Source organism: Nyctereutes procyonoides, unplaced genomic scaffold, assembly GCF_905146905.1.
Source record: "Nyctereutes procyonoides isolate TBG_1078 unplaced genomic scaffold, NYPRO_anot_genome, whole genome shotgun sequence".
NCBI lineage: Eukaryota > Metazoa > Chordata > Mammalia > Carnivora > Canidae > Nyctereutes > Nyctereutes procyonoides.
This window is the reverse complement of record NW_026575020.1, coordinates 38130823-38155580: the sequence shown is the minus strand read 5'-3', so window position 1 is coordinate 38155580 and position 24758 is coordinate 38130823. Positions and strand designations below refer to the sequence as shown.

The 24758-nt window shown below is 44.6% G+C and overlaps 1 protein-coding gene across 2 annotated transcripts in view; it reads left to right on the top strand.

Moving 5' to 3' along the window:
• GARNL3 (GTPase activating Rap/RanGAP domain like 3) overlaps positions 1 to 24758 on the top strand; it is a 147701-nt gene continuing 122943 nt past the window's right edge. For both annotated transcript variants that reach the window (XM_055336450.1, XM_055336443.1), the window contains exons 1-2: positions 1 to 161; positions 15543 to 15713. In XM_055336450.1, the coding sequence (XP_055192425.1) occupies positions 70 to 161; positions 15543 to 15713 (263 nt within the window). In that variant the 5' untranslated portion in view covers positions 1 to 69. The remainder of the gene's footprint in view (positions 162 to 15542; positions 15714 to 24758) is intronic.

Genomic DNA, 24758 nt, shown 5'->3' with positions numbered 1-24758 from the left:
GCCGGCCGAGCCCCGCCGAGGCCCGAGCCCACCCGAGTGCGTCCGAGCCCGCTGCCCCCGCCCGGGGCGATGGAGCCGGAGCCCGGCGGGGCGGCCGCTGCGCTCCTGCGGCAGAAGAGGGCGGCGCTGCGGCGCAGGGGGTGCAGCTTCGAGAGCCCCAGGTACCGCGGCCGGGGACGGGTGCGGCCGACAGGGGCGGAAGAGGGGAGCCGGCCACGTGGTGGGCGGGGGGCGGTCTGAGGGGACCGAGGGCTGTGAGGCCGCGGCGCGGGGAAGGGTCGCTGGGGGGCTCTGAGGAGATCCGACAAGGAGCCAGGGCCGAGCGGCCAGGGGTCGCGGGGGGCTGGCTCGTCCAAGCGGCAGGTGCGGGAGGGTGTCGCCCCAGACAAGAACCAGTGAATGTTGGGAACCCAGATCCGACGAGACGCCCCCAAAGCGCCAGGGCTGAGGCAGGCCCCGAGCAGAGCCGGGCTCCAGGCTGATTTGGGGCTGTGGAGAATGTGCCGGGCCGCCTCCTGTAAATGCTCAAGGGCAAGGTCGGGAAATAGCCCCCTGGAGTCCCAGGGAGGCCTCCGTCCTGCGGGAGCCTCTGCGCTGTCCCAGGACCCAGGCCAGCTGCAGCCTCCCCAGCCTGGCTCGGCAGGTAACGCACACCTGCTGCCTCACAGCCCCGCCCATCCTGGCGCGGTGTGGCCCCCCCAATGCGCTGGGCCCTGGGGCCCCTCCGACCCGCGGACGGCTGTCCTGCTGTCCTCTGCCGGGAGAGCCCTTGCCCATCCCGGTCCCCCTCGTTTGGCCTAGGGAACTCTTCTGAAACTGTCCTGTTGGGTCCCCTCTCCCTGGAACCTTGCTCCACAGACACGCCTTCCAGCCGCTCTGCCCGGCCAGACCCATTCTCTCTCAGCGGGCGTTCCTCCTCCCGCTCCCGCGTCGCTAGAGTCCGCCCCGCCCCCTTCCAGCGCCCCCCTGCCCCCGCTTCCAGATGACCCCGGTAGCTTCCCCGCTGGACTTTGTCTTTACCACTTTGTCTTTACCACATCATGACTGGCCGTTGGGGCGGGGTGTAGCACGCCCCCCCTCTCAGGAGCTGCCCATGTCCCACAGCAGTGGTGGGGACGGGGTGGGGGGGACAAGGAGAAAGATAGGAGGTGGGACTCTGGCCCTCACTGAGGCCGAAAAGAGGACTCAACAGCTAGGCTGACAAACCAGACTCCTTAACATGAGGTGCGAGGCCTTTGCACTACTCGTGTGCCCCTTAGTGCCCTGGCCCCCAGCAGTACTGATGAGAGTGTAGGCATCATCGGGACAGGGATCATCCGGGTTCTGGTCACTACTCTGTCCCCAGAGCCCGCCCCAGGCCTGGCCTACACAGACATTTACTCTCTATTGAATGAATAAATGCCTGACCAGCTGGTAATTCTTTCCCTATGCTGTGCCTTTTCTCCTCTGTGCCTTTACTCCTATCATGCTCTTTGCTCTACTTAGGAGAGTCTTTTTGGCGGACACCTGTCCCCTCTTCCTCTGGGAAGTCTTCCCTGAACCCCAGCCTGAGCTCTGTGCTGTATCAGTAATCTACGTATATATCTGCAATTCCACATCCAGCTGTGTATAATTACCTGGATAATGCGTCTCCCCCCACCCCCAACTGGACTGGGAGAAGCAGGCAAATATGCTCTCGTGTCCCTCCGCTCTGCTTGCTGCTTACTGCTAGAGAACGGCGGAGGGAAAAAAATGTACCAAGGGATGAGGCTGAAGAGATGTGCCAAAAGCTGGATCCAGGCCTGAGGTAGAACATTTAGGTCAGTGCTGTCCAACAGAACTTTCCACAATGATGGAAACATTCTGTTATCTGTGCAGTTGGATCCCACAGCCACTCGCCACCTGTGGCTCTTGAGCACTATTGAGATATGGCTGGTGCAACTAAATAACTGAATTTTAAATTTTATTTGACTTTAAATTAAATAGCCACCTGTGACCAGTATTTATGATATGGGACAGAGCTGGTTTAGAACATTTTTCTCTTCTTCCAGCTTCTCACTTTTGCCACCCTGTCCTTTGCCTCCATGACCTCACACGTAAAAGATGAAATGACTTCTCCAGAGGTTTTCTTCTCTTTTAAAACTCCATGATAATATCATATAAACCTTAGAAATGATACCAATTTTCTGAATATAAAAATAACATGTTTGTTGCACAATTTATTTAACCCATTTTTTTTATCGTACTTGCCAGGTATTACAAGTTTTCACTCTAAGATACATCAAATCTTTGTGCATTAGTCTGTGTATAAAGAGGTAATCATTTCCTTAAGATAAGTTCATAGAAGTAATGGAAATGATTGGATCCAAAAAAAGATATTTTAAAGGCTTTTGAAGCATAATGCCAAATTGCCCACCAGAAGCTCATACCAGTTAATAGTTCTCCCAAGAGTGTATAAATGTGCCTGTTTCTCCCACCCACAATACGAGGCATTATCATTTATAAATATTTGCTAACATGGTTCATTTCTTTGGTAGCAAGGTGAAACTTTTTTCTATTTATAATTTGTATTTCTTTTGAAAGTGATATATATTTGCATGCACTTTGTCCATTTTTCCTTTGGAATGTTTATCTTTTCCTAATTGAATTGAAGCACTATTAAGAAAAATTTTGTGGTCAAATACGTAGCATTTCCTACAGTTCATTATTTGCCTTTTAACTTTATGGTGTTTTTTGATAAAGTTTTCATTATGTTTTTTAAAGATTTTATTTATTTATTTATTTATTTATTTATTTATTTATTTATTTATTTATTTATTTATTTGAGAGAGAGAGAGAGAGAAAGAGAGTGAACAAGTGAGAGAGACAGAGCATGAGCAGAGGGAGAGGGAGAAGCAGACTCCCCATGGGGCTTGATCCCAGGACCAGAACCCTGGGATCACGACCCGAGCGGAAGGCAGACACTTAACCGACTGAGCTACCCAGGTGCTCCAGATTGTTATTTTTTAAAATTTAGTCAAATCTATTTATTCCTCCTGCTTATGCTTCATTGGAAAATGATTTCCTAACTTGAAACGGATCAATGTTCATCTACAATTTCTTTTATTTTTGTTGCTTTAAAAAAATCCTCTTTAATCCATTAATTCAAATTACCTCACTTTTAAGAGAAACTATTAACAGCTGTCTTGCGTTGAGTTGGCATAAGGGACAATTAGGGGCAAGAGAAGAAAAATCACCTGTGTGTTCACATACGCGTGTGGGTCTCTGCAGCTGGTCTGTTGTTCCAGAAAGTCCAGGGTGGGAATCGGGTGTATGGATGCTCAGAAAGCTCTGCAGGTGATTCTGACAGACCACCAGGGATGAGAGCCTCAGCTTCATTTGTGGGCATGCTGCCAGATTTGCCTCCCTTACTCCAAGTCCTCAAATGCTTCTTATTTCCTGTTGTGTCAAGTTTAAATACCACTGCCTCGTGTGTAGGGCCTTTCAGAATCTGGTTAAGCCATATTTACTCAATCATGTTGACATCAGGAAAAACGGCGTGACTTTCAGAATGGCAGCTGTCTTTGCTAAATACCCTGTGTCAGCTCAGTTAACTGGCCAGCAGACACAGCCTGTGATGAGTATAAAGGAGCAGTGTGTGGTGTGGCCCAGGCTCTAGGCATCTGGGCAGGTGGCAATGAGAGAGAGAGATGGGAACTCTGGGGGCCAGAGCAAGACACTGATGTTGTCAAACCACTTGCCCTAGATGTGTTTGTCCTCATTTTGTAGGAAGGTGTTATCCGATAGTGTTCAAGAACAAGGGCTTTGGAGGGAGACACACTGGGTTCAAGTTTCTGTCTTTTCACTTGTCATATGGCTGTCCTTGTCCAAGTTGCTTGACCCTCAGGCCCTTGATTAACTCCCTTGTGAAATGACAGTAACACCTATCTCACAGGACCAATGTTAGCTTTAAATGAACTAATTGATGCAAAGTGCTAAAAACATTATCTGTCACAAAGCACTACCAAATGGCAACTTTTCTGGACAAAAATGATTCACATTTATGTGCAAGTTCTCAACCTTCCTCTTGCCTCATTAAAATTCTAGCCTTACCCATTCAAGTTTTCCTCCTTCCCCATCCTCAGAGCAAGGCCCTACCCTGCTTTTTTGCATTTTTGAGCTGCAGATTTAGGATGAGAGGGATTGAGAAGAATGTAGGTACACAGGGCACTGGTGAGAACTGGCTGGTAAAATACGTTGAGGGGGTGTTTAGAGGTGAGAGGTACAGAAACACCTACTTTGGATGAGGGAGGCTATAGGTCTCCCTGTTGTTTTTGTTGCTCAAAGATATATATAAGGCATATATATACCTGTTATCTTTCGTGACTTTGTGGTGATCAAGAAATAGTTAATGAACTTGAGTTATTTTAATTACTCCTCTATCGCTGTGCTGTGTCATTTTGGCTGCAACACTTCATAGAGTCAAACCACATATAAGCCACAGTATTAGCAGGGTTACACAGATTGAATTTGAAAGGCAAATTGTAAAGATCAAAGACTGTCAACATTGACTAGAACTGTAGACATCACTTGGGTTAGCTTCTCAGAGAGCAGTTCTTCAGTTCTTCATTCTTTGTTCTTCGAGTGTGGCTCCTGGACCAGCAGTATCAACTTGTTAGAAATGCAGATTCTCAAGCCCACCCCCCAAGTGCGCTGAATCAGAATCTCTGGGGTTGGGGCTCAGGAAACTGTGTTTGGGAACCAGGGCTCGCTCTCATCTAATACAATGGTTCTCAAACCTAACATATATGAGAATCACTAGGAAGGCTTCTTAAAACGGTTCCTTGGGCCACACACCCCCAGATTCTGATTCACTAGGTCGGGTTGGGATGGGTCTATGAATTGTATTTCTAACAAGCTTACAGTATTGCTGGCCCAGGGACAGACTTTGGAAACCACCCCACTAGGGCAATGGAGGCATCTTTTTTATAATAGCCCTCGTCGCCAGTCACCTTCTGCTTATTACGTCTAAGCTCAAGGAGCCCACTACTGCAAGCCTTTTTGTTATTGGGCAACTCTGTTGTCTTTCCCTAATAGGAAAGTCAAAGTTTGCCTCATTATAGCGACCACTCATCATTCATGATTCTGCTTTCATAGCTACTCGCAGCAACAATGCCTATGGTTGTGACGCCAGGTGAAACGTGGTGGCTTGGATTGTGGGGTGTAGACTCAGTGGTCAAGTGGTTCTTATTCCTGGCTACCCAGTTGTGATCATCGAACAGTTTTTGAGCTACAAGCAGGACTAATAATGCATCACATCTTTTGTGACCAGCACCTCACTAGTTGTTGATTTGTTTGTTTTTAAGATTTTCAGGGTCTATGAATGACAAGCAGAGAAAAATTATTGGTTCATGGAATTGCAAAATTGTGGAGTAGACCAAGCAAGCTGTGGGAGAGGGTAGATCCAGGTGCTCTATTTTTATCATCCATAGGCTTTCTTCATTTTCAGGGTTGACTTTATTTTCAAGATCTTTCCTCATGGAGGCAAGGAAAATTAACATTTTGGGCTTACTTTCTACCAGTGTACAGTCCCAGCAGAAAGTCAGTGCCTCTTTCTCAATAGTTCTAGAGCATGTTTCCCAAGCTTGACATTCATGGGATCTTTTGTGTTGCATACTCATCCCTGAACCAGTCTTTTTGACTAGAAGTGGGTAGGACATGCTAACTGGCTAGGCCTGGGTCAAGTGCCCTACCCAGAACTGAGGAATTAGATCATTTCCATTCACAGAGACCAAGAGGCAGTGATTGCCCAAAGGAAAAACCATAGTGCTATTACCAGAAGTGGAATGGATACTGGGTTTGTCAAAAAAAAAAAAAAGAAAAAAAAAAAAGAAAAATGCCGTTACATCTGGGAAACTTTCCAAAATAGATACCCAGATGCCACCCAGAGTCACAGCATTGGGTTTTCTGTATTTTTTAGTTCTCATTGTAAAAGACTACCATAGTTGAGCATTTAAAGGATGCTTACTAAGTTTAGCCACAGTGGGTGCAGAGCCCTACATAGACAAGATTTTGAGTCACAAATAGAAAACATATTTTCTGGGCAGCCCGGGTGGCTCAGTGGTTTAGCACCGCCTTCAGCCAGGGGCCTAATCCTGGATACTCCGGGATCGAATCCCATATCAGGCTCCCTGCATGGAGCCTGCTTCTCCCTCTGCCTGTGTCTCTGCCTCTCTCTCTGTCTCTCTCATGAATAAATAAATAAAATCTTAAAAAAAAAGAACATATTTTCTACTTTCTCAAATATTGCTTTGTACAAAGTGGCTTCCTTGTTAGTAATGTATATACACCTTGTGAGAACAAACCTGATGCCAAGACAAATGCTTTCTTGTTCCTGAACATGGATTTTAAGGCCAAGGTAGGGTCAGAAAAGAATTATCCATTATGCATTATGTTGCTTTCTTCTTCCTTATGTTTCTCCTGACTTTCAGATTCTTAGGTTTTTTTTTTTTCTGTTTTTCCAGGAGACTCTTTGAAACCCCGCCCCCCCCCCAGGTAGTTTTGTAAACAATTATTTTAACATGGACTGTTTTCATAAGCTTCATTTCTCTATATTATGTAGTTATTCTTCTGGTCCGCGTCGGGCCCTTAAGTATTTAATCACAAATAAATCTACTGCTGTCAGTTTTCTTTCGGAAAAGCAGCAGTCTTCCTGGGAAGGATTATTAAGAGCTGTCTTATATTAGGCTGACATAATGGGCTCTTAGGGCCAACAGAAGAAAATTAATTTTCATATTATGTCTGTTCTCCTAAGAGAAGGGAAAAAACAACTTTTATTATTCACCAAGAGTTTAAGTTAATACAAACCAGCTTCCTTTCTTGGAGGAAGACAATAGTCAAATTTGTTTTGCTTTAGAAGGTTAGTATGAGAAATTATGTTTGGTTGTCTGGTTTCCAGAGCTGAATATCTAAACAGAGATGAAGCCTGACAAACAATGGTATAAGAAAATTATGAGATTTGGCCTGTACAGTGAGACTCACTGCTGGTTTTCCTATGGGAAAAAAATTCTAAAGCAGCATGTGCAAGTGTAGAGGTATGGGAAAATGTGAGCCGCACATCTGCTAATCTCTAGAGCTGAGATCTCAGAGGACAGGAAGCAAATGGGAGTGAGCAATGAGGTGTCACTGCCCAAGGAGGTTTATGTTAAAGGCTCCTCCTATAGGATTGCTTATAAAAGTAAAAAAAAAAAAAAGTCCATGGGGAGCACATCAATACAATACTAATAATTTTATGCCAATCTTTGTTTTCTGACTTGAAAAGATATCTAGGATGTTCATATATGTTAAGTGAAAAAGAACAAGTGACTTCTGATAATAGCAAATGTGTAGAATTACAAATGGAATTCAAGATTTTCCAGTAGCCATATCTTTTTTTTTTTTAAGTAGGCTCCACCTCAAACATGGTGCTTGAACTCATGACCCAGAGATCAAGAATTGCATGTTCTACATGACTGAGCCAGCCAGGTGCCCTCTCTATTAGCCATATCTTAAAAAGTAAAAATAAACAGGTAAAATTAATTTTAATCGTTTATTTTGTTTAACTCAATATATCCAAAATACTACCACATTAACACATAATCAGTGTTAAAAATAATGAAGATAATTTCCTTCTTTCAATACTTTCTTTGAACTCTGGTTTTACGCTTGCAGTATCTCAATAATTCAGACTAGCCACATTTGAAGTGCTCTCAGTAGTCATGTGTGGTCTGTATTGTGGCTCCCTCACTGAAAGTGCACAGATGGATTTCAGGTAGGAAATTTTTGAAAGAACTCATCAAGGTTTTTATTTGTTCCATAATGCGACTATAAATCACAGTGAAATAAAAGAAAAAACGTAGGGGAAAAGGGGGATACCAGGAGACTTTAAGAAAAAGAAATCACTAACTAAACTTTCTTAGGAAGGACATCTATGATTTGATGGACTTTTATTAATGGTTCACATATACCCCAAGTTAAATTCAGACTCTGAGACTTAAATGCAAAACCACTGTATCATGGATACATGCTGTAATTAATTTTTTTTTAATTTTGGGGAAATCAGTATAAATTAACAAAAAAAAAAAACAGGGCATGATTTTCTGTGTCAAATGCTGCTGATAACGTTAGACAAGAAGAACTTAGAACTGACCACTGGGTTTAACATCATGGGATCATTGGGGCCTTTTGACAAAAGTCATTCCTTTGGAACAGTGAGGACGAAAGTCTCACTGGCTTGGCTTCAGGAGATAAAGGAGAGGAACTGGAAACTGAATATAGTTAGCTCTTGTCAGGAGCAGAGGGGCAGTGAGTTGAAAAATTGTTGGTTTGTTTTATTTGGTTTAGATTTGGGGTTTTCTGCTTTTGTTTTTTAAAGATGTTTTTATCCGATGGGAATGATCCAGTAAAGAGAAAAGATTTCAGTAGGGAGAAGGGAGTGTTTTACTTGAAAAAGAGAAAATTCACAGCGGATATAATAGCTGCCTGCCCACATTTGAAAGTGTGTCAAATGAAAAAGGAATCAGGCCCACTCCGCTCTATGTATGGCCCTGGGCTAGACCTAAAATCACAGTGGGTATGAAAGATAATAAACCAAATTGGGCTCAACACATGAAAAGTACATCCCTGCGGTCTGTGTGCCCCATGCCAGCATGGCTTACTTCAAGATGCAATAAAATTTGTATTACTGGAGATGTCAAAGTATCTATAGGTTAAGACCAGTATTTCTCAACTCTTTTGTGTTCTCAGCACACGTGGGGATACAACAGTTTTTGGCGGCACACTTGAAAAGGTGCAAAGCAGTGTTAAGCCTGTCAGTGACAGGAAGAGCATAATCATTACCCACCACGGTGGTGACCTGAGAAGGTTTCCCACCTAGCACACCATTCTTTGGGTTGTCCTTTCGCACTTCTTTGCTGCTTGAGCAGAAATGCTTAGTGCTGCAAGCATGCTGTCTTTTATATTCAAAAGGCAAAATGTGTACGTATTCCGTAAAAGTATATACCCTCTTGCTGCCGCTGGAGGAATTGCCCACCATTGCACCCACCAGAAGAAAATCCTGCCCTACTCTGCACAGAGTCACGTGAACTGTTAGGCTCAAAATTCAGTCTGACAAAGATCACTTTAAGAGGCCTATCGGTCAGGAATCTGTTGCAGACAAGAGAACCCACTCTACTAGTATAAGCAGAATGAGGTTTCTTAGTGACATAGGGAATTAAGTGCTCACCAAGTTGTTGGCAGGGTGGATAGCAAACTCTAGTCTGAACAACTAGAGACCCCAGAACCACTGTGCTCTGCCATGACCAGGAAGGCTGCCATTTATAATAAGCTGATGAATCAAGAAGCTTCTATTAGCTTAGTTCACTGCAGAACCACACTAGCAACTCTGCTTCGATCCCAAAGGTGCCACTCTGGCTTCTGAAAGCAATAGGATCAACTAGTTACTGACTCCAGAACCACAATAGCTCTGTCATGATCTACAAAAGCAAGATGGTGCCCTGTGTCCTCTTTCTGAATCTGCCAGGCTTCGTTCTGAGCAAGAGGCTCCCATGAGTGCCTCTCAAGTGTGGAATCTAATTCCTCTCCAGAACTCCAAACTGCAGAGAAGGGTAAGGCATTGACCTTCTAGCTTTCTAACTTTTGTACCCTGGAATAGGGTTGAAATGGGTATTCAGCAAGTCATCCTACAGTATCTGCCACAAATTGCATCTTTCTTCAATCACGGCAAAAATAAATTAGACATATTGATCAAGTTAGTAGCACACCAATGAGGGGTCCCTTACAGAGGTGAAAACGAGAAATTCGGCTTCAGCTTGGTGCTTGAAGTAGATCTGCCAACTATATGTGTCCAGTGATTCTACAGTTTTAGCACAAATGGTAGTTAGAACATAAGTACCTGTCTTGCATTTTATGATGGGAGAGAAAAGTGTCTTTAGGAGGCCTTCCAGCCATTGAGTGTTTTCCAGTGTCATGCCACTAGCACCCTGGATTGATGTTTTGCAGATGGATTGTCTTTGCTCCATGCACTTTTCACAGGTCTCACAAAGTAGCTGCCTGTCAGAGACTGGCAAAGAAATAGAGCAGGTCCCACAGCAGTCTGACCGAAGCCACCAGTGACCTCATTCAGGAACAGCCAGTCTGACGTCGCCTCCCTATTCCAAATGAGTATCTCCCTTTTTCAGCAACTATCAAGCACTTTGTGTCCTAGGCATCGGGGACACACCATGAATGAGACAAGTTGGGTTCCTGCGCTCATGAATTGGACATTCTAGTGGAGGGATGAGACAAGGTTATAGCAAACAAATATATAACATTTGGGAAAAGAGGGAATCTGCCTTCTTGTGCCCTGATCTGCTTCCTTGACTGCAGAGCCAGCCCAGATCCCAAAAGCTGCTCTTGGTTTGAACAGAGGCAAGAATGACGATTTGCGCTTGCTTTAAGATTATTTTCAGCCAACAATCAGGGCAAGGAATAATGTGCAAGATCAAGAATGCAAGGGAATGAGTGTGGCTCCCAGAAACCTTCCAGGTTCCTCTGGGAATTTCACCAGAAGCTCTGTGATCCAAAGGGCAGGTTGGCCTCCTGGAAGAAGCCAGAACTGAGACCTTGTTGCATCATTTTGCTGCATGCAGGGGTCTACCTACCAGCATGTGAGACAGCACTTAGGCCTCAGTTGCATCCTTTCATGGTCTATTTCTTGCTGCATCACTGGGCCTGGCCAAACCTGGCCATGGTCCCTAACTGGAGCATTGGTCCCCAACTGGAGCGCTTGGCTGAGTCCCACTCAGTGGCTGCAGTTGCTTCCTCATGGCCTTCAGCAGGGAGCTGAGAAGGTGGCCATGTTTCTCTTTACTTACCTACCTTAAGACCCAGATACTAGCAACACTCAAGGCACACTGAGGATTTGGGAGTTAACAGCTTAAGAGGAGAAAACTGTAACCTGTCTTCAGTCCTGTAAAAACCCAGGCACGGGATCCCTGGGTGGCGCAGCAGTTTGGCGCCTGCCTTTGGCCCAGGGCGCGATCCTGGAGACCGGGGATCGAATCCCACATCAGGCTCCCGGCGCATGGAGCCTGCTTCTCCCTCTGCCTGTGTCTCTGCCTCTCTCTCTGTGACTATCATAAATAAAAATTAAAAAAAAAAAAAAAACCCAGGCACCTGCCAAAGCCTCCCTACACAGAGATTTGCTCAGAGACACCCTCCTTGCCACTCCGTCAGGCCCACGCGCCCTCCCAGAAAGCACATGGATGCTGTGAGTCAACCTTTTCCCAGCCACATTCTAAGGCATTTTATCTAGAGCCATGTGAAGTCTGTCTGTTGTATTATTTGATCTTTTGAGAGAATTCTTTTTTTTTTTTGAGAAAACAAAGCTGTTAAATTTTTCATTTGATACCTGTCCAAAGTCTTCTGATCTGTACTCTTCATCTGTCTTTTGCAAACCTTTTTTCAAGTGTCCTGTCCTCGTTTATTCCTGCGTGTTCATTTTGGAATTAAAGCAGTTCTGTCTGGGTCTGTGTTTACCCATTAATAACATGGGCAGATTCTCCCTGACTCCCTTCCCCCATCATCTGAGCTGTGGTGAATCCTCTTTCAGAGCTGGCGCTGGAGGGCTGGCCTGGATGCTCCTCAGGAAGCAGGAAGGGTCCAGAGGCAGTGGGAATATGCCATCTGTGTTTCCTGCCCCTCATGCTTTCCTTTCCCTCCCATCAGCCAGGCCCCTGTACGTGGGGGGTTTGTGAGCCCATAGCAGGACTCACCTTGAATTTCCATTTTTTTAAAAGATTTTATTTATTCATGAGAGACACACAGAGGCAAAGACACAGGCAGAGGGAGAAGCAGGCTCCATGCAGGAAGCCTGATGTGGCACTCGATCCCAGGACTCCAGGATCACGCCCTGGGATGAAGGCAGGTGCCAAACCGCTGAGCCACCCAGGGATCCCCTCACCTTGAATTTCCAAACCCCACCTCACCACCCCCCACTTCAGGGCAAATGGGCCCCTCCAAAGAGGACCTGGGTCAGTGTGGTTTCCTTTGGGCCTTCTTCTGGTGGACTTTTAGCTAATATCTTTGAAGAAGGTAAAATGCTTCTAAGATCTACTTTTTCCTCTCGCCTTCAACCTTTCCCCAGGTTAGGCAAGCCCTCCTATTAGCACGCTGGGACAGGGGAAGCAAAAAAGAGAGAAGAAACGGCTTTTTCCCAGTGTTGTCCATGCTTCTAGTCCTCATTCCTCCAAATCAGGCATTGTCAGCCCCTTGGAACATTCTTCCTCATGGCCCTCACCTTCCATCAGATAGGCAGAACTTGGTGTTCGCTTTCAATTTGTCCACACCTATTGTATACAGCAGATCCTCAGAGCATGGAATTCAGCCATTCTCTTATTTCAATAAGTTTCTTCTATATATTGGGCCATTTTTACTTACTTTCATGGGTTCCAGGTAGTTATGCCAATGAACACTTGCTCTGACATCCTTCCAAGACATTTCTCAACTGCTAGATATACTCAGTAGTGAGACCATAAGTCTAAAATGTCAGGAGTTTGGGATGCCCAGGTGGCTCAGCAGTTGAGCGTCTGCCTTCGGCCCAGGGCATGATCCTGGAGACCTGGGATCGAGTCCTGCATTGGGCTCCCTGCATGGAACCTGCTTCTCCCTCTGCCTGTGTCTCTGCCTCTCTCTCTATGTATGTCTCATGAATAAATAAATAATCTTTTTTAAAAATAATAAAATGTCAGAAGATTAAGAGGAACATACGTTTTTGTAAATTGGAAAGTTAAGACTAAAAAAGCTAACAAATGAATAAAAAGATTAAAAATAACAGTGATGGGACGGAATACGAACAGTTAGAAAATGAAGCCCAGGAATTAGCTGAAAGGCTGAAAAAGAATGAAACTTGCAGAGTAGAGTTATGGCAAAAGGATAAAAGTAAATGATAGCAAAGACTAAAAGAACTAGCATTTAAGTATTTTTAAACAAACTTAGATTCAAGTGCTGGAGAATCACATGCTAAGATAATGAAATATTCTAATTATTTGAAGATTAAAATAGGTGGAATGTAAGCAATACATAAGGTTATCTCATTCTGTAATGTTCCATATTAAAGGTGCACCTGTAGGGGCACCTGGTTAGCTCAGTTGGTGGAACATGTGACTCTTGATCTCAGGGTCATGAGTTCAAGCCCCACATGGGGTGTAGAGATTACTTAAATAAGTAAAACTTTAAAAAAAAAATGTACTTGTAGTGACTGATATACAGAGATGTTAAGACTGTTTAGGTAGAAAAGCAGGCACAGAACATTGTGCAGTCTGTAAACATACATGTCACACAAAGCTTTGCAGATAAGTAGAGAAAGGATCATTAGGGATCGCACGGCTCTGTTAACCGGAAGTGGTAAGAGAGTTGAGGTGGGGAAGTTGTGGGCACCGTCAGATCCCCTCAGGTCCCCTCACTATTTCTGGCTTCTTCTCCCCTCTCTTCAATATGCTGTGGCTCCAATGCCCACACCAGCCTGAGTCTTCTCAGGTGCGCTGCCCTCACTCCCCTGCAGCTGCTCTGCACAAATGGGTAACTGGGGGTTTGCCCCCCAACCCCACCCGTGGCCCTCAGCTCCTTGTCTCAGGCAGGACAACTGAGGCTCAGTCTACCTTGAAGGGCACTGTCCAAAATATAAGGTGAGCCACATAGGTGATTTTACATTTTCTAGTAGCCACATTAAAATTAATTCTAATATTAGAACTTTATCTTCAACATGTAATCAATATAGAAATTATTAATGGGATGTCCTAAATCCTTTTTTATGTATATTATCTTCCAAGTCAGTGTGTATTTTATGCTCCCACAGCTCACTTTGCCCACCTATCAGTTGCTCCGTTGTCACATGTGGCCACTTAGGACAGCCCAGCTCACTCAAACCAAAGCCCTCCCCGCAGAGGACTTTGCCTGCAAATGAAACTTCAAGTCCCTGCCCTTCTGTTCGTTTATGGGTTTCTTTTAGGAGCACTCTCTTAAATTTTTTGCATGTAAGTTTCTCTTTTTTTGTAATTTAAAAAAATCTAGAAGTTTCAAAAGGAAACAACAAAAAAATGTATCTCTCATCCGGAAGCCCTGCTTTGTGGTTTATTGTTAAGGCAGCCATAAACTCTAGGGAGCCTGGGTTTCAGAAGACTTGGGGGCAGAGAGTCCCACTGAGTAAAGAACAACTGATAACATCCCAGAACCTTGGCTTCTTGCCATTTGTCAGATGTGGAAGGCTTGAGCCTTTGATGTCTGTCTAGCTGCGAGATAAGTAGCCTAAAGCCATCCTGGGGTGAGATTATCTGGAAGTCTGGCTCAGGTATGCAGCACACGGATTCTCAGGCCCAGGACAGGCCACGGGGGAAGCTAGGTCACCACTCACAGAGGAGGAATGGCAGAGGAGCCTGGCAACAGTGAACTTTTTCTCTTTTAACATGACTGCAGCCTAGCTGGTACCACTGTAGCAGCTTGGGAGTGGGCAGTGCCTTTCTGGCTTCACATAGCGAGGCTGTATAGACGCCCTTCCTTTGGCATCCAGCTCCACAGCAGGCTGGTGGTTCCCTATGCAGATGCCACCTCCTCATTGATAATGCTGCCTGAGCCAGTAGGCCTTCTGTGTTTTGCCTTGCCACAGTCTTTATTAAGAAGACATTCTAAAGAGTACCTTTTGACCAAAGTGCCATCTCAGATGGCATTTTACTTCTATTTTTGCATCTCCAAGTAATTGGATTTAGTTTGCTTATTTGTCTGTCACTAGAGGTAGAGGTGAGGGAAGAAGGCTGGCTGCTAATTGGCTCAGAAAATAATTCCAGTCCAGAGCTGAGATGCCTGTGTTTCCCTAACAAAGCAGCCCTTTAATCCCAGAACTACCTTTCCCACTTTCCTCACTGGGTCCTCAGAGAAAAGAGCAGGCAGGTTGAAGGAACACATTTCTCAATTTATTCTCATGTGCAGCTCGTTTATTTATTCAACAGGCTTTTGCTGCTTATGTGCTACATATGCCATTAGTCTTAGATGTTGGTTTGGTCCTTCCTGTCTAGTGTTGATGCCCTTTTGGTGGCTCTTCTAGCATATTTTAATTGGAAATAAGTAGAGAAAACCAAGTATTCTTGGATTCACAGAGTGGATAACCTCTAGTTCTTCTCCAAAATCACCCTAGACAGAACTTTCTCTTATTGAACGAATGTTGCCTTTTTCTAAATGAGCCTGTGGCGGCTTGAGTGCTCCCTGGTTCTCCTTCTTCTTCCACTCCTTGACACTGTGGATGACTTTGCTCAGTATGGAGGCATGTGACAGGATTTCATGGGTCCTGGGGTGCATGCCTTCCTCTCCCACATTGAGCAAGGGCATCACTCTGCACAGTGAGGATGGGATGCAGTCTTGGTGGGGCACCTGGGCCTTGGAAGTGCCTTGGCCTCATCGCCTCCTGAGTTCCTAATGGGGCCTGCTTCTAGGTAAGAGTGCCAGAATAGGCCAGTGATTGGCCTGCCATTCCTCTTTCCTGTTCTCAGTACCTTTCCCAATTCCTTCTGCTTCAGCTCGGCACCTCAGCCTCCAGGTCCACTGATGGATCCACTGACGAAGGGGTCCTGTAGGAGTCAGATGGCACAAACCCTTCTGTGGAAAGCCAAGTCGTCTCTCTCCTTTGGCATCCAGCCTCTTCAGACATGGCCAACAAAAGACCCTGAAGTAGAGTCCCAGGTCAACCTGTAAGTAAGTAAAAGAAGCATCATCTTTGGGTCCACGTTCACTCTAACTTGAAATCCCTTAATGCTCAGGAAGCAAATACATTTTAACTTTTCAGGGAGGATAGGGAGGGAGAAGGGAGTGGATGTTTTTGGTTCAGAGATTTCCTTTCTGTGAATGATATCCTCCTTGTGGATTTATTTCTTGACTTGGCAGTACTCACTGAACACCCACTCTGGCCAGGCCCTGTGTCAGGCATGGTGAGCAAAATAGATTCAGGAGATTTGCAGCTCATGGGACAGATAGCCATTCGTCAGATAATCATGCAAATAAATTGTGACAAGTGCTATGAAATGTGTTGCCTTGATTCAATAAACATTTACAGAATTTCTTCTGTGTGCCAGCAGCATTTGGGGGATATAAGAGAATAAGACAATGTCCTAATCCTTAAGTAGCAAATCATATCTACAAGGGAAAAAAAAAACTCGAATATTATTCAGAAGAAGTAATAAAAATAAGTATAGTATTAACTAATGTGTGAGCAGACTGAAGTCCCATACGGTGGTAACTGTGTTTTCCTGTTTACTCCTGAATTCTCAAGGCCTTGTTATGATGTACAAAGATATCTGTTGGACAAATGAATAAGTGAATGAAAAGGAGAATATGAGACAGGGTACTTAGTTCTCCAGGGGAATCTGAGGCAGCTAGTTGCAACAATACAATTGACTTAAAAATAAATGAGGTGCCTCATCATTTCAGTGTGACAAATATTTATCAATACCTGCTGTACCCAGTACTTTTGTGAAGCTAATTTGTATCTGGGGGCAGGGATCAGAATATCCTGTGGAGCATAAACAACCCATGCGAGGCCCACCCCAGAGACTGATTCAGTGGCTCTGGAGTAGGTGAAAGAGGACTCTTCCAGGTGTTTGCCTTCACAAACTTAGAGTCTATCCAGGGAGACAGACAGTAACCAGATAACTCCAGTCCTGCGTGTAAAGAACCAAGTATAAAGGGCTTTAGAAGTAAACACTCAAAAAAAAAAAAAAAAAGAAAGAAAGAAAGAAAGAAGTAAACACTCTCCTGGAGCCCCGGGAAGAAAAGGGGTAATAGTTGAGATCAGCCTGGTAGGATGAGCATTGGCCAGGGCAGGAATGGGGGAAGAAGACCACTTTAAACTCAGGGAACTACAGAGTGAAGGCTCAGATCCATGGAAAATATGTTCCAGCAAAGTTGACAGGCGTTAAACCAGGGGTTCTCAATGCTGACTACACGTGAGAATCAACTCTGGGAGCTTTAAGAACAAGGAAGCTTGAGCCATCCCTCCAAGATCCTAGGTCTGGGGTGGGACACAAAGCCCAATGCTTTATAAAGCTCCCCAGGTGATTATCATAAGCCACAAAGGCTGAGAAATGCTGCTTTCACAAAAGTGACCATACCTAATTAAATAAATGCAAAATAGAAGCAGCTTTGATTCCTCACCAAGGGGTCTGAACTTCACATCTTAAGCAATGGGGAATCTTTGATAGCACTTACAATCTGAAGAGATAATGCAGTTTTAAAAGTGCAAGGTCACATCGTTTAGAAAAAATCGTGATTGCCAGTTCCATCTTGGATTCTTCAAGGAAACCAGGGCAAGTCTGGACTCACCTCGGGCTTTTCGGAATGACCACCATACTTTCCATAAATGGCCCCTTTTTTTTTTTAATTTTTATTTATTTATGATAGGCACACAGTGAGAGAGAGAGAGGCAGAGACACAGGCAGAGGGAGAAGCAGGCTCCATGCACCGGGAGCCCGACGTGGGATTTGATCCCGGGTCTCCAGGATCACGCCCCGGGCCAAAGGCAGGCGCTAAACCACTGCGCCACCCAGGGATCCCCCATAAATGGCCCCTTAATGAGAATATGAGATTGAAACTGAAGCCTAAAATTTCAGTAAATATTGAATTATCTGGACAAAATGATCCTGTTGTTGGCAAGGGAGAGGAGACTGGGGCTCCATCTACCCAGGGTGCAGTGAAAAGAACCGCACGCAGCTCGCTGGCCTGATCTCCCAGCTCTGGGTGAGAGCTGGTCCACACCCGCACGCACGGCGCCGCCTCTTTTCTAGACTACAAGCTCCACAATGCTCCACGCGCTGACGCAATCCAAGGGGCGGGCAGGGCTTCGGGAGAGCCTATGAGATGCAGCGGGAGCAACGGAGTTACTTAAGGGTGGGACTAGACCCCGGTGATTGGCAGCCGTCCGGCCGGCGAGGCTACAGCGATAAGGGGGCGGTGAACTGAGTTTGGGTAGAGGACTGGACCCCAGACTCAGAGGCCGGACTTGAAACTGACTGTATCAGGAGGCAGATGTTGGGTTCTCTGGAAAACGGGCTAGAAAGATGAGTCTTTGAGAACCGCGGCCAATCTGTGGGCCGCTAATTCATTCATTCATTAACTCATTCAACAGTATTTATTACTTGTGTACCAGGCACGTGTGCAAACAATCCTAAATACGTTTTCTCATTTGGTCTTCATGAAAAATCCGATAAGGTAGTTACTCCCTTTTACAGATAAGGGAGCTGAAGTCCAGAAGGGTTAAGAGACAGTCCAAGATACACAGTTTGTAAGTGACAGGGCAGGGCTTTTGAACCTAGATTTGTCTAGCTCCGGTGCTCAGCCTCAGGGTGCTCAGCCATGCAATCAAGAGCTAGATGTTTAGGTGTCCACAGGGCATCTTGATATATATGAATGTATTTGCATACATATTTTTTTATTTTTTTTTTTATTTACGATAGTCACAGAGAGAGAGAGAGAGGTAGAGACACAGGCAGAGGGAGAAGCAGGCTCCATGCACCGGGAGCCCGATGTGGGATTCGATCCCGGGTCTCCAGGATCGCGCCCTGGGCCAAAGGCAGGCACTAAACGGCTGCGCCACCCAGGGATCCCTGCATACATATTCAAATGAAGAATATAACAGTAACACCAATCTGAACAGATTCTGATATCAAACAATTCACTGAACACCTTGTGTGCTATGCTGGGCCCTGGGCTAGTAGTCACTGGGTATGCAAAGAAAGCCTCTCCTTCCAGATGAAGGAGGGAATACTCTAGCGCAGTCCAAGGAGGTTTCCCAGTGGAGGGAATACTTGAAGAATGAAACTTTACCAGGCAGAAGTGGGAGAGGCCTTCCCAGACAGAGGTGACCATATATGCAAAGGCCAGCAGCATTAAAGCACTCTGGGTGTTTAGAAAACTGTGAACAGTCTCATTTGGCCAGTGCCTCTTGAGGAGGGCCAGGCAGTGAGCTTGGGAAAGTAGACAGAAGCTAGTCAACCACTGGCGAGTGGGAGGGCTTAACCACTCACTAAGAAGTTTGGTCTTGAGTCTGTAGGCTGGGGCATAGCATCCATCAGACTTGCTTATTAGAAAAATAACTAGTGTCAATAGACAGCCAGGTTATAGTAGGACAAGACTGGTGGCAGGGGACCCTATTAGAGTGTCCAGGGAGGAGATATAAGAGTTCTAATGAGTGGCAGGAACCCTGGGATTGATTCAAGGAATATTAGAGGGGAAGATTAAGAGTGCAGGTGGTGGGGTAAGTGACCCTCTGAGTTTTGACTTGGGCAGCTGAGTGGTTGGTCTTGCCATTAATAAGAGGACCTGAGATGAGGCAATGCAAAATCCAAGATAGAATAAGACAAAAATCATTAGATAAATGTCATCAGTACAGAGGAAGGGTACTGTTACATCTCTGGGGGCAGGAAGTGCTTAGGAAAGTCACAGTAATATGAAGTGGACCTTGAAAAAGGAGCACCTCCCTTCCTTTTCTTTTTCTTGAATAGACTTTAATAGGCAGGGGCGGGGGTGATATTCTAGATGGCCAGATCTTGGTTTGCCTCTTGTGTGGTGCAGTAGTAGGAAGTCTGGAAAGTCAGACTGGGGTGCATATTGTGAAAAATGTTGTACTTAATCCCTGGGCTACTGGTAGACTCTGAATAGTGTCTGAGACACACAAGTGATGATTTGAGCCCTACTTTGGCAAAGTTAATTTCACAGCTGCATACAGGAACAAGGCCAGGAGCCAATTAAGACATGGACTAGGCTGTCTTCTTGGTTTTAAGTTATATAAATCCAACTCAAATTAGTTTAGGCCAAAAAAGGAGAATGTCTGGGTTCATGTAACCAAACTAAGGAAAGGGACCGATCTGGCTTCAGGAATGGCCAGATCCAAGAACTCAAATGCTGCCAGGTCAGTCCCTTTCTCTCTCAACTCCCATATCCTCCCAATTCTTAGCCCTGCTTCTCCGTGTCTATTGGCCTCATTGTCTCCTACTGTCTATGAGTTGTCACCATGCAGTGGGTGGTGTGATCTCAGGGAGCATGAAATTTAAGAGGAAAAATCTTTTCCATTCATTGGAAGAACCCTGGGGAAGATCTGGGCCACATATCCATGCCTGGTTTTTTGGGCGAGTATGTTACCAGGGGAAGAGGAGATAGTTCTTGTTTGCCCTGGTGAGCAGAGCAGCCTTGGAGAGCAGCCTTGGAGAAGAAAAGGAATTGTCAAGAGGTAGGAGAACAGGATTCAAATGGGTCACAGAAGCCAGTGGAAGGGTTTCAAGATGCAGAGTGGTCTATGACTGATCACAAAAATAACTTAGGAAGTTTTTTCAAAAACATGGCCCAAGGAACCTATTTAATTGGAATCCCCCATGGTGGGACTCAGGCAGCTGGCTTATGGTGTCTAATGCAACCAAAAACTTGCAGATCGAACTGCAATCTAACAACTGGATGTGATGACCAGGAAGCTGTGGAACACCATTGAAAATCATGCAGTTTCACCTGGGAAGGGAGGGCAGGAGGCAGAGTAGAAGACTGCAATCCTAACTTCTCCCAACTCCTACCTTGTTTCAGGACCATTACCGACCCTAAATGAGGTAAAATTTCTTCCTAGACATGTTTTAGTTCAGTAAACTAGGGAAAAACTAAGCAAGAGTATTCAAAAGATGGTTTTCAGAGCCGTTCTGTCTTAAAAGGATGTCAGCCAAAAGTGGAAGGAAGTTTGAAAAGTTAATCATCCCCTCTGAATTATCTTTTACAATCAATCTTTCCTATGATTCATTACAACATACTACCAAAATGTTGGACTTCTTACAACGTGTAATTCAGATTTCATTTCCCCCACAAGGCTGAATTGGCAGTGATTTACTTTTTGATCTTTTGAGAAAAATTGGCATGTATTTGAAAGAGTTTGTCTTTAAGGCATTATACAAATATTAGGCAGTTTTGTGCTTAGACATTTTTAAAACAGCTTCCAAAACCCTTGAAGGACCTAGTTTGTTCCTGAATGAAAGGCCACTTAAATTTAAAATGCAGTGCTAGAAAGTAAGCTTTTTTGTTTACTGTTGGGGGAAATTCTATTCCCCTGTCCTCATGTTTCCATAGAGAAACTTTCTGTTCTGCTTGCCTAGGGAGAAGAGTTTGGACTGCTAACTTGTCCCTGCTCCCCTTTCCCCTCTTGCTCTTGGAATTTGATTGCCCACAGAGCTTGTATGTTATCTCCTCTCCTGTTTCTATTTGGAAAAATACACCTGACTCCTCTAGCGGCAGGTGTAGTGGCCCATCTGCCTCAGTCTCCCCTGTTGAAGCTCGACAGTCCTGAAACAGCAGTTCCCCTGGCAACCCTCCAGGCAAATTTCCCTTGAATGGCCTGTTCCAAGGTCTAAACTGGAGGGACAGGGAAGAATAGGAAGCCCATTTGGCTGTTGGGCTCAACTACATTTACCAGTAAGACTCTGATAGTAAGGAACTTGATATCCTGACTTCCATTTTCCTAACTCCTGTCACTAACTCTTAGCTGATTCCAAACACAGAGAAGAGAGTGCTCTGATTTACTGATAAGCTCCCACAGCTCCCACGATTGTGAGACAGGCAAGGATTTGTGTAGGGAGTTTGGTGGGGAGTTTTGGGGGTCTGTTTTGGTTTGCTTTGTTTGTTTTTCCTCTCTTGTTCTTGCCTGTCTTAGCAGAGCATCTGGCATGTAGAAAGTGCTCACTAAATATTTGTTGGGTGTTAGGCGAAGGGTGATAGAGCAGAGGTGCCAGCTAGGAGGCTTCTGTCTGCAATGATGAAGGTCTGAGCTAATGCAGAGAACGTGGAAATGGGGAAGGAGAGGAGGAGTGAGGGATGAAAGACATTGTGGAATTCTACACACGCCCATAGGTGCAAAATGGTATACAAGGCTAAGCATTGCAGCAGTATTAGCAATAGCAAAAGATTGAAAACCATTACCTAGGGAATCAGTTAAACAAAATATGATGCATCCACTCAGAGGAATACTTTGTGGCCATAAGAAAGAATACAGGAGGGATCCCTGGGTGGCGCAGTGGTTTGGCACCTGCCTTTGGCCCGGGGCGTGATCCTGGAGACCTGGGATCGAGTCCCACATCGGGCTCCCAGTGCATGGAGCCTGCTTCTCCCTCTGCCTGTGTCTCTGCCTCTCTCTCTCTATCTGTGTGTGACTATCATAAATAAATAAAAATTAAAAAAAAAGAAAGAATACAGAAGCTGATTTGAAAAGATCTCCAAGATACATTAAAGGAAAAAAAATAACAAAAACAAGGAGTAGAATTGTGTATAACATGCTACCATTTGTGTGGAAAAAAGGGAAAAGGGAATATGCATTTTTCTTTGTCAATGGTTAAGCATCTCTGGAAGATATACAAGAGGAAATAGGGGACTGAAGGGGTAAGAGAAAGGGAGGCTTTCCCTGTACAACCTTTTATCTTTGTGGGTTTTGAACCAAGGTGAATGTATTCTCTCTTCAAAGAATAAAATACAAATACACAGATACAAGCATACAACTTTCAAAAGCAATGCTATGCAGGCAGCAACAACAGCACCCAGTGACCCACCCAGTGCTGGATGGGAGGGGAGATAGGGGTGATTGCCCTGAACCTTGTACATTGAGTGACTGGGGAAAAGATGGCAGTGGGAGGGGAGATAGGGGTGATTGCCCTGAACCTTGTACATTGAGTGACTGGGGAAAAGATGGCAGTTTGCTAAGCCACACGTGGGAGTGGATGTGAGTGTGGTCAGTGCCTGGGTGACTGTGGAACTCTAGGGCCCACATCTGGAAGTCCGAGTTTACAGTTAGAGAGAAAGATCCAAACTGAAGCTTTGGTTTGGGGAGTTGTTAGCTTAGAGCTAATATTTAACAGCACGGAGTAGTAAGATCCCCAGGAAGGGAGGTGGCCTGAATCAGAAGGAGAGGCTCTTCACTGATCAAGCTAGGCATGGAGTTAAAAATTGCATTGCTGCTTCGTGTGATCTAAGAACCAGGAGGAATACGGTCTCACTCTGCCAGGACATCCTGGCCCTTTCTCAGGAACTAAAGTTGCATGTGCCCTACTCACCCCGGAGCTCAGCAGCCCCTGGAGGAGTAACAGCTAAATGCAATCATGTTTCCTAAGAGGTTATCCATTGCTAAGAATTGTATTCCTTTGACTATTCAAGTTTTCTATTCTTTCAAATTTTATGGTCCTCAAGGGCCAGCAACCCATTTTTGGTGCTCACCTCATCTCAAAGTACAGTACAGAACACTTTAAGGACACACTATAAATAGTGACTAGATAGTATTATTCTTTTTAATCGTTGCTCTTATGGATCAAAAGAAAATAATTTAGGCTGCCCTGCCCTAAATTCACCTAGCTAACAGTCATATTTATAAGTCTCATTTTAGCTTTGGAAGCAGACTTGTTTTCTTGACATCTTCTATAATAATAAATATTCTTATTAAAAATACTCTGCCTCCTACATTTCTGTAAGTTTGGTTTATGTATTACTTTGCTTTCTTTAAAGCTCTTTCTCACCCTTGGCTTCATAGTTTCATTTTCTTAGACTATCTCAGAATCAGAGTAGCTTAGCAAAGTCAATGTTTTAGAAAGCCTTTCAAAAATATAGTTTGACCTTAAAAGCACAAAGTAAGCTGCGTTTCTTCCTTCCTCAGTGTGGTCTGAACGTGCTTGCAGGAAAACTGAGCACAGATAAGCATGGAATGGATCTAAATTGATCCAGAAAATTAGAAGGACGATACAGAGATCACTTAAAATGTAGCCTGGACTTCCCCCACTCCCCTCTCCTAGGTCACCTCAAGGTAAAATTCAGTCAGTTCCAGAGCATTTATTTCTATGCTTGAGACAAAATTTTTCATATATTGGTATTGGCTATGAAAGGGATCAGAATATGCCACCCCAAAATATGCTACTTTGGCATAAAGATTATTTTGAGGCTGAAGGCAATGGGGGAAAACACGCAGGAAGAACTCTCTGCCCTCCCTGTATCTCCTTAAAAGCATGGCAAAAATTTCCCTTTGTAAAGGTGCCCCCTCTCTTCTGTATCTAGAGGGAGAGAACAACCCTATCACCAGAGACAGAGAAGGCATCAGATGAGTTTGCATAAAAAAGCTTTACTAAATAATTTGTATCTACCATTAGTTTTGCCCCTTACTATCCTACCATGATTTACCACTCTTAGAAGCCTCAAATCCTTCTTTTGTCTAGTCCCTTCTCCACAATTTATTGAAAAAGGGTATAGAACCCCCTGAGTCTAACTGCTTCTTTGAGTTTTCTCCTCTGTGGAGCCCTAGCACACATAAAATAAAAAAAGTAAACATCTATGCCTTGATTTCCGTTAATCTTTTTGTCTGCTTAGGCCTCAATTCCAGAACCTAAGAGGATAGAGGAAAACTTTTTCCTCCCCAACATCTGTGTTCTTAAAGTGCGAAAATTTTAGACTACAACAAATTCTAGCTTGTCACAGAGACTTTTTTCTTTGTGTTGTTCTTTAAGCATACATACATCTTCGTAATGAGAAGCATGGAGCACAACCTGTTTAGTCAAAGAGTTCCTGTGCTAAAACTAGAAATCATGCTAAGTGCTTCTTCATATGTATTTTTTTAATATTTTATTTATTTATTTGACAGAGTACAAGTAGGGGGAGCGGCAAGCAGAGGAAGAGGCAGAGTCCCCACTGAGCAGGAAGCCTGATGGAGGTGCTCAATCCCAGCATCCCAGGATCATGATCTG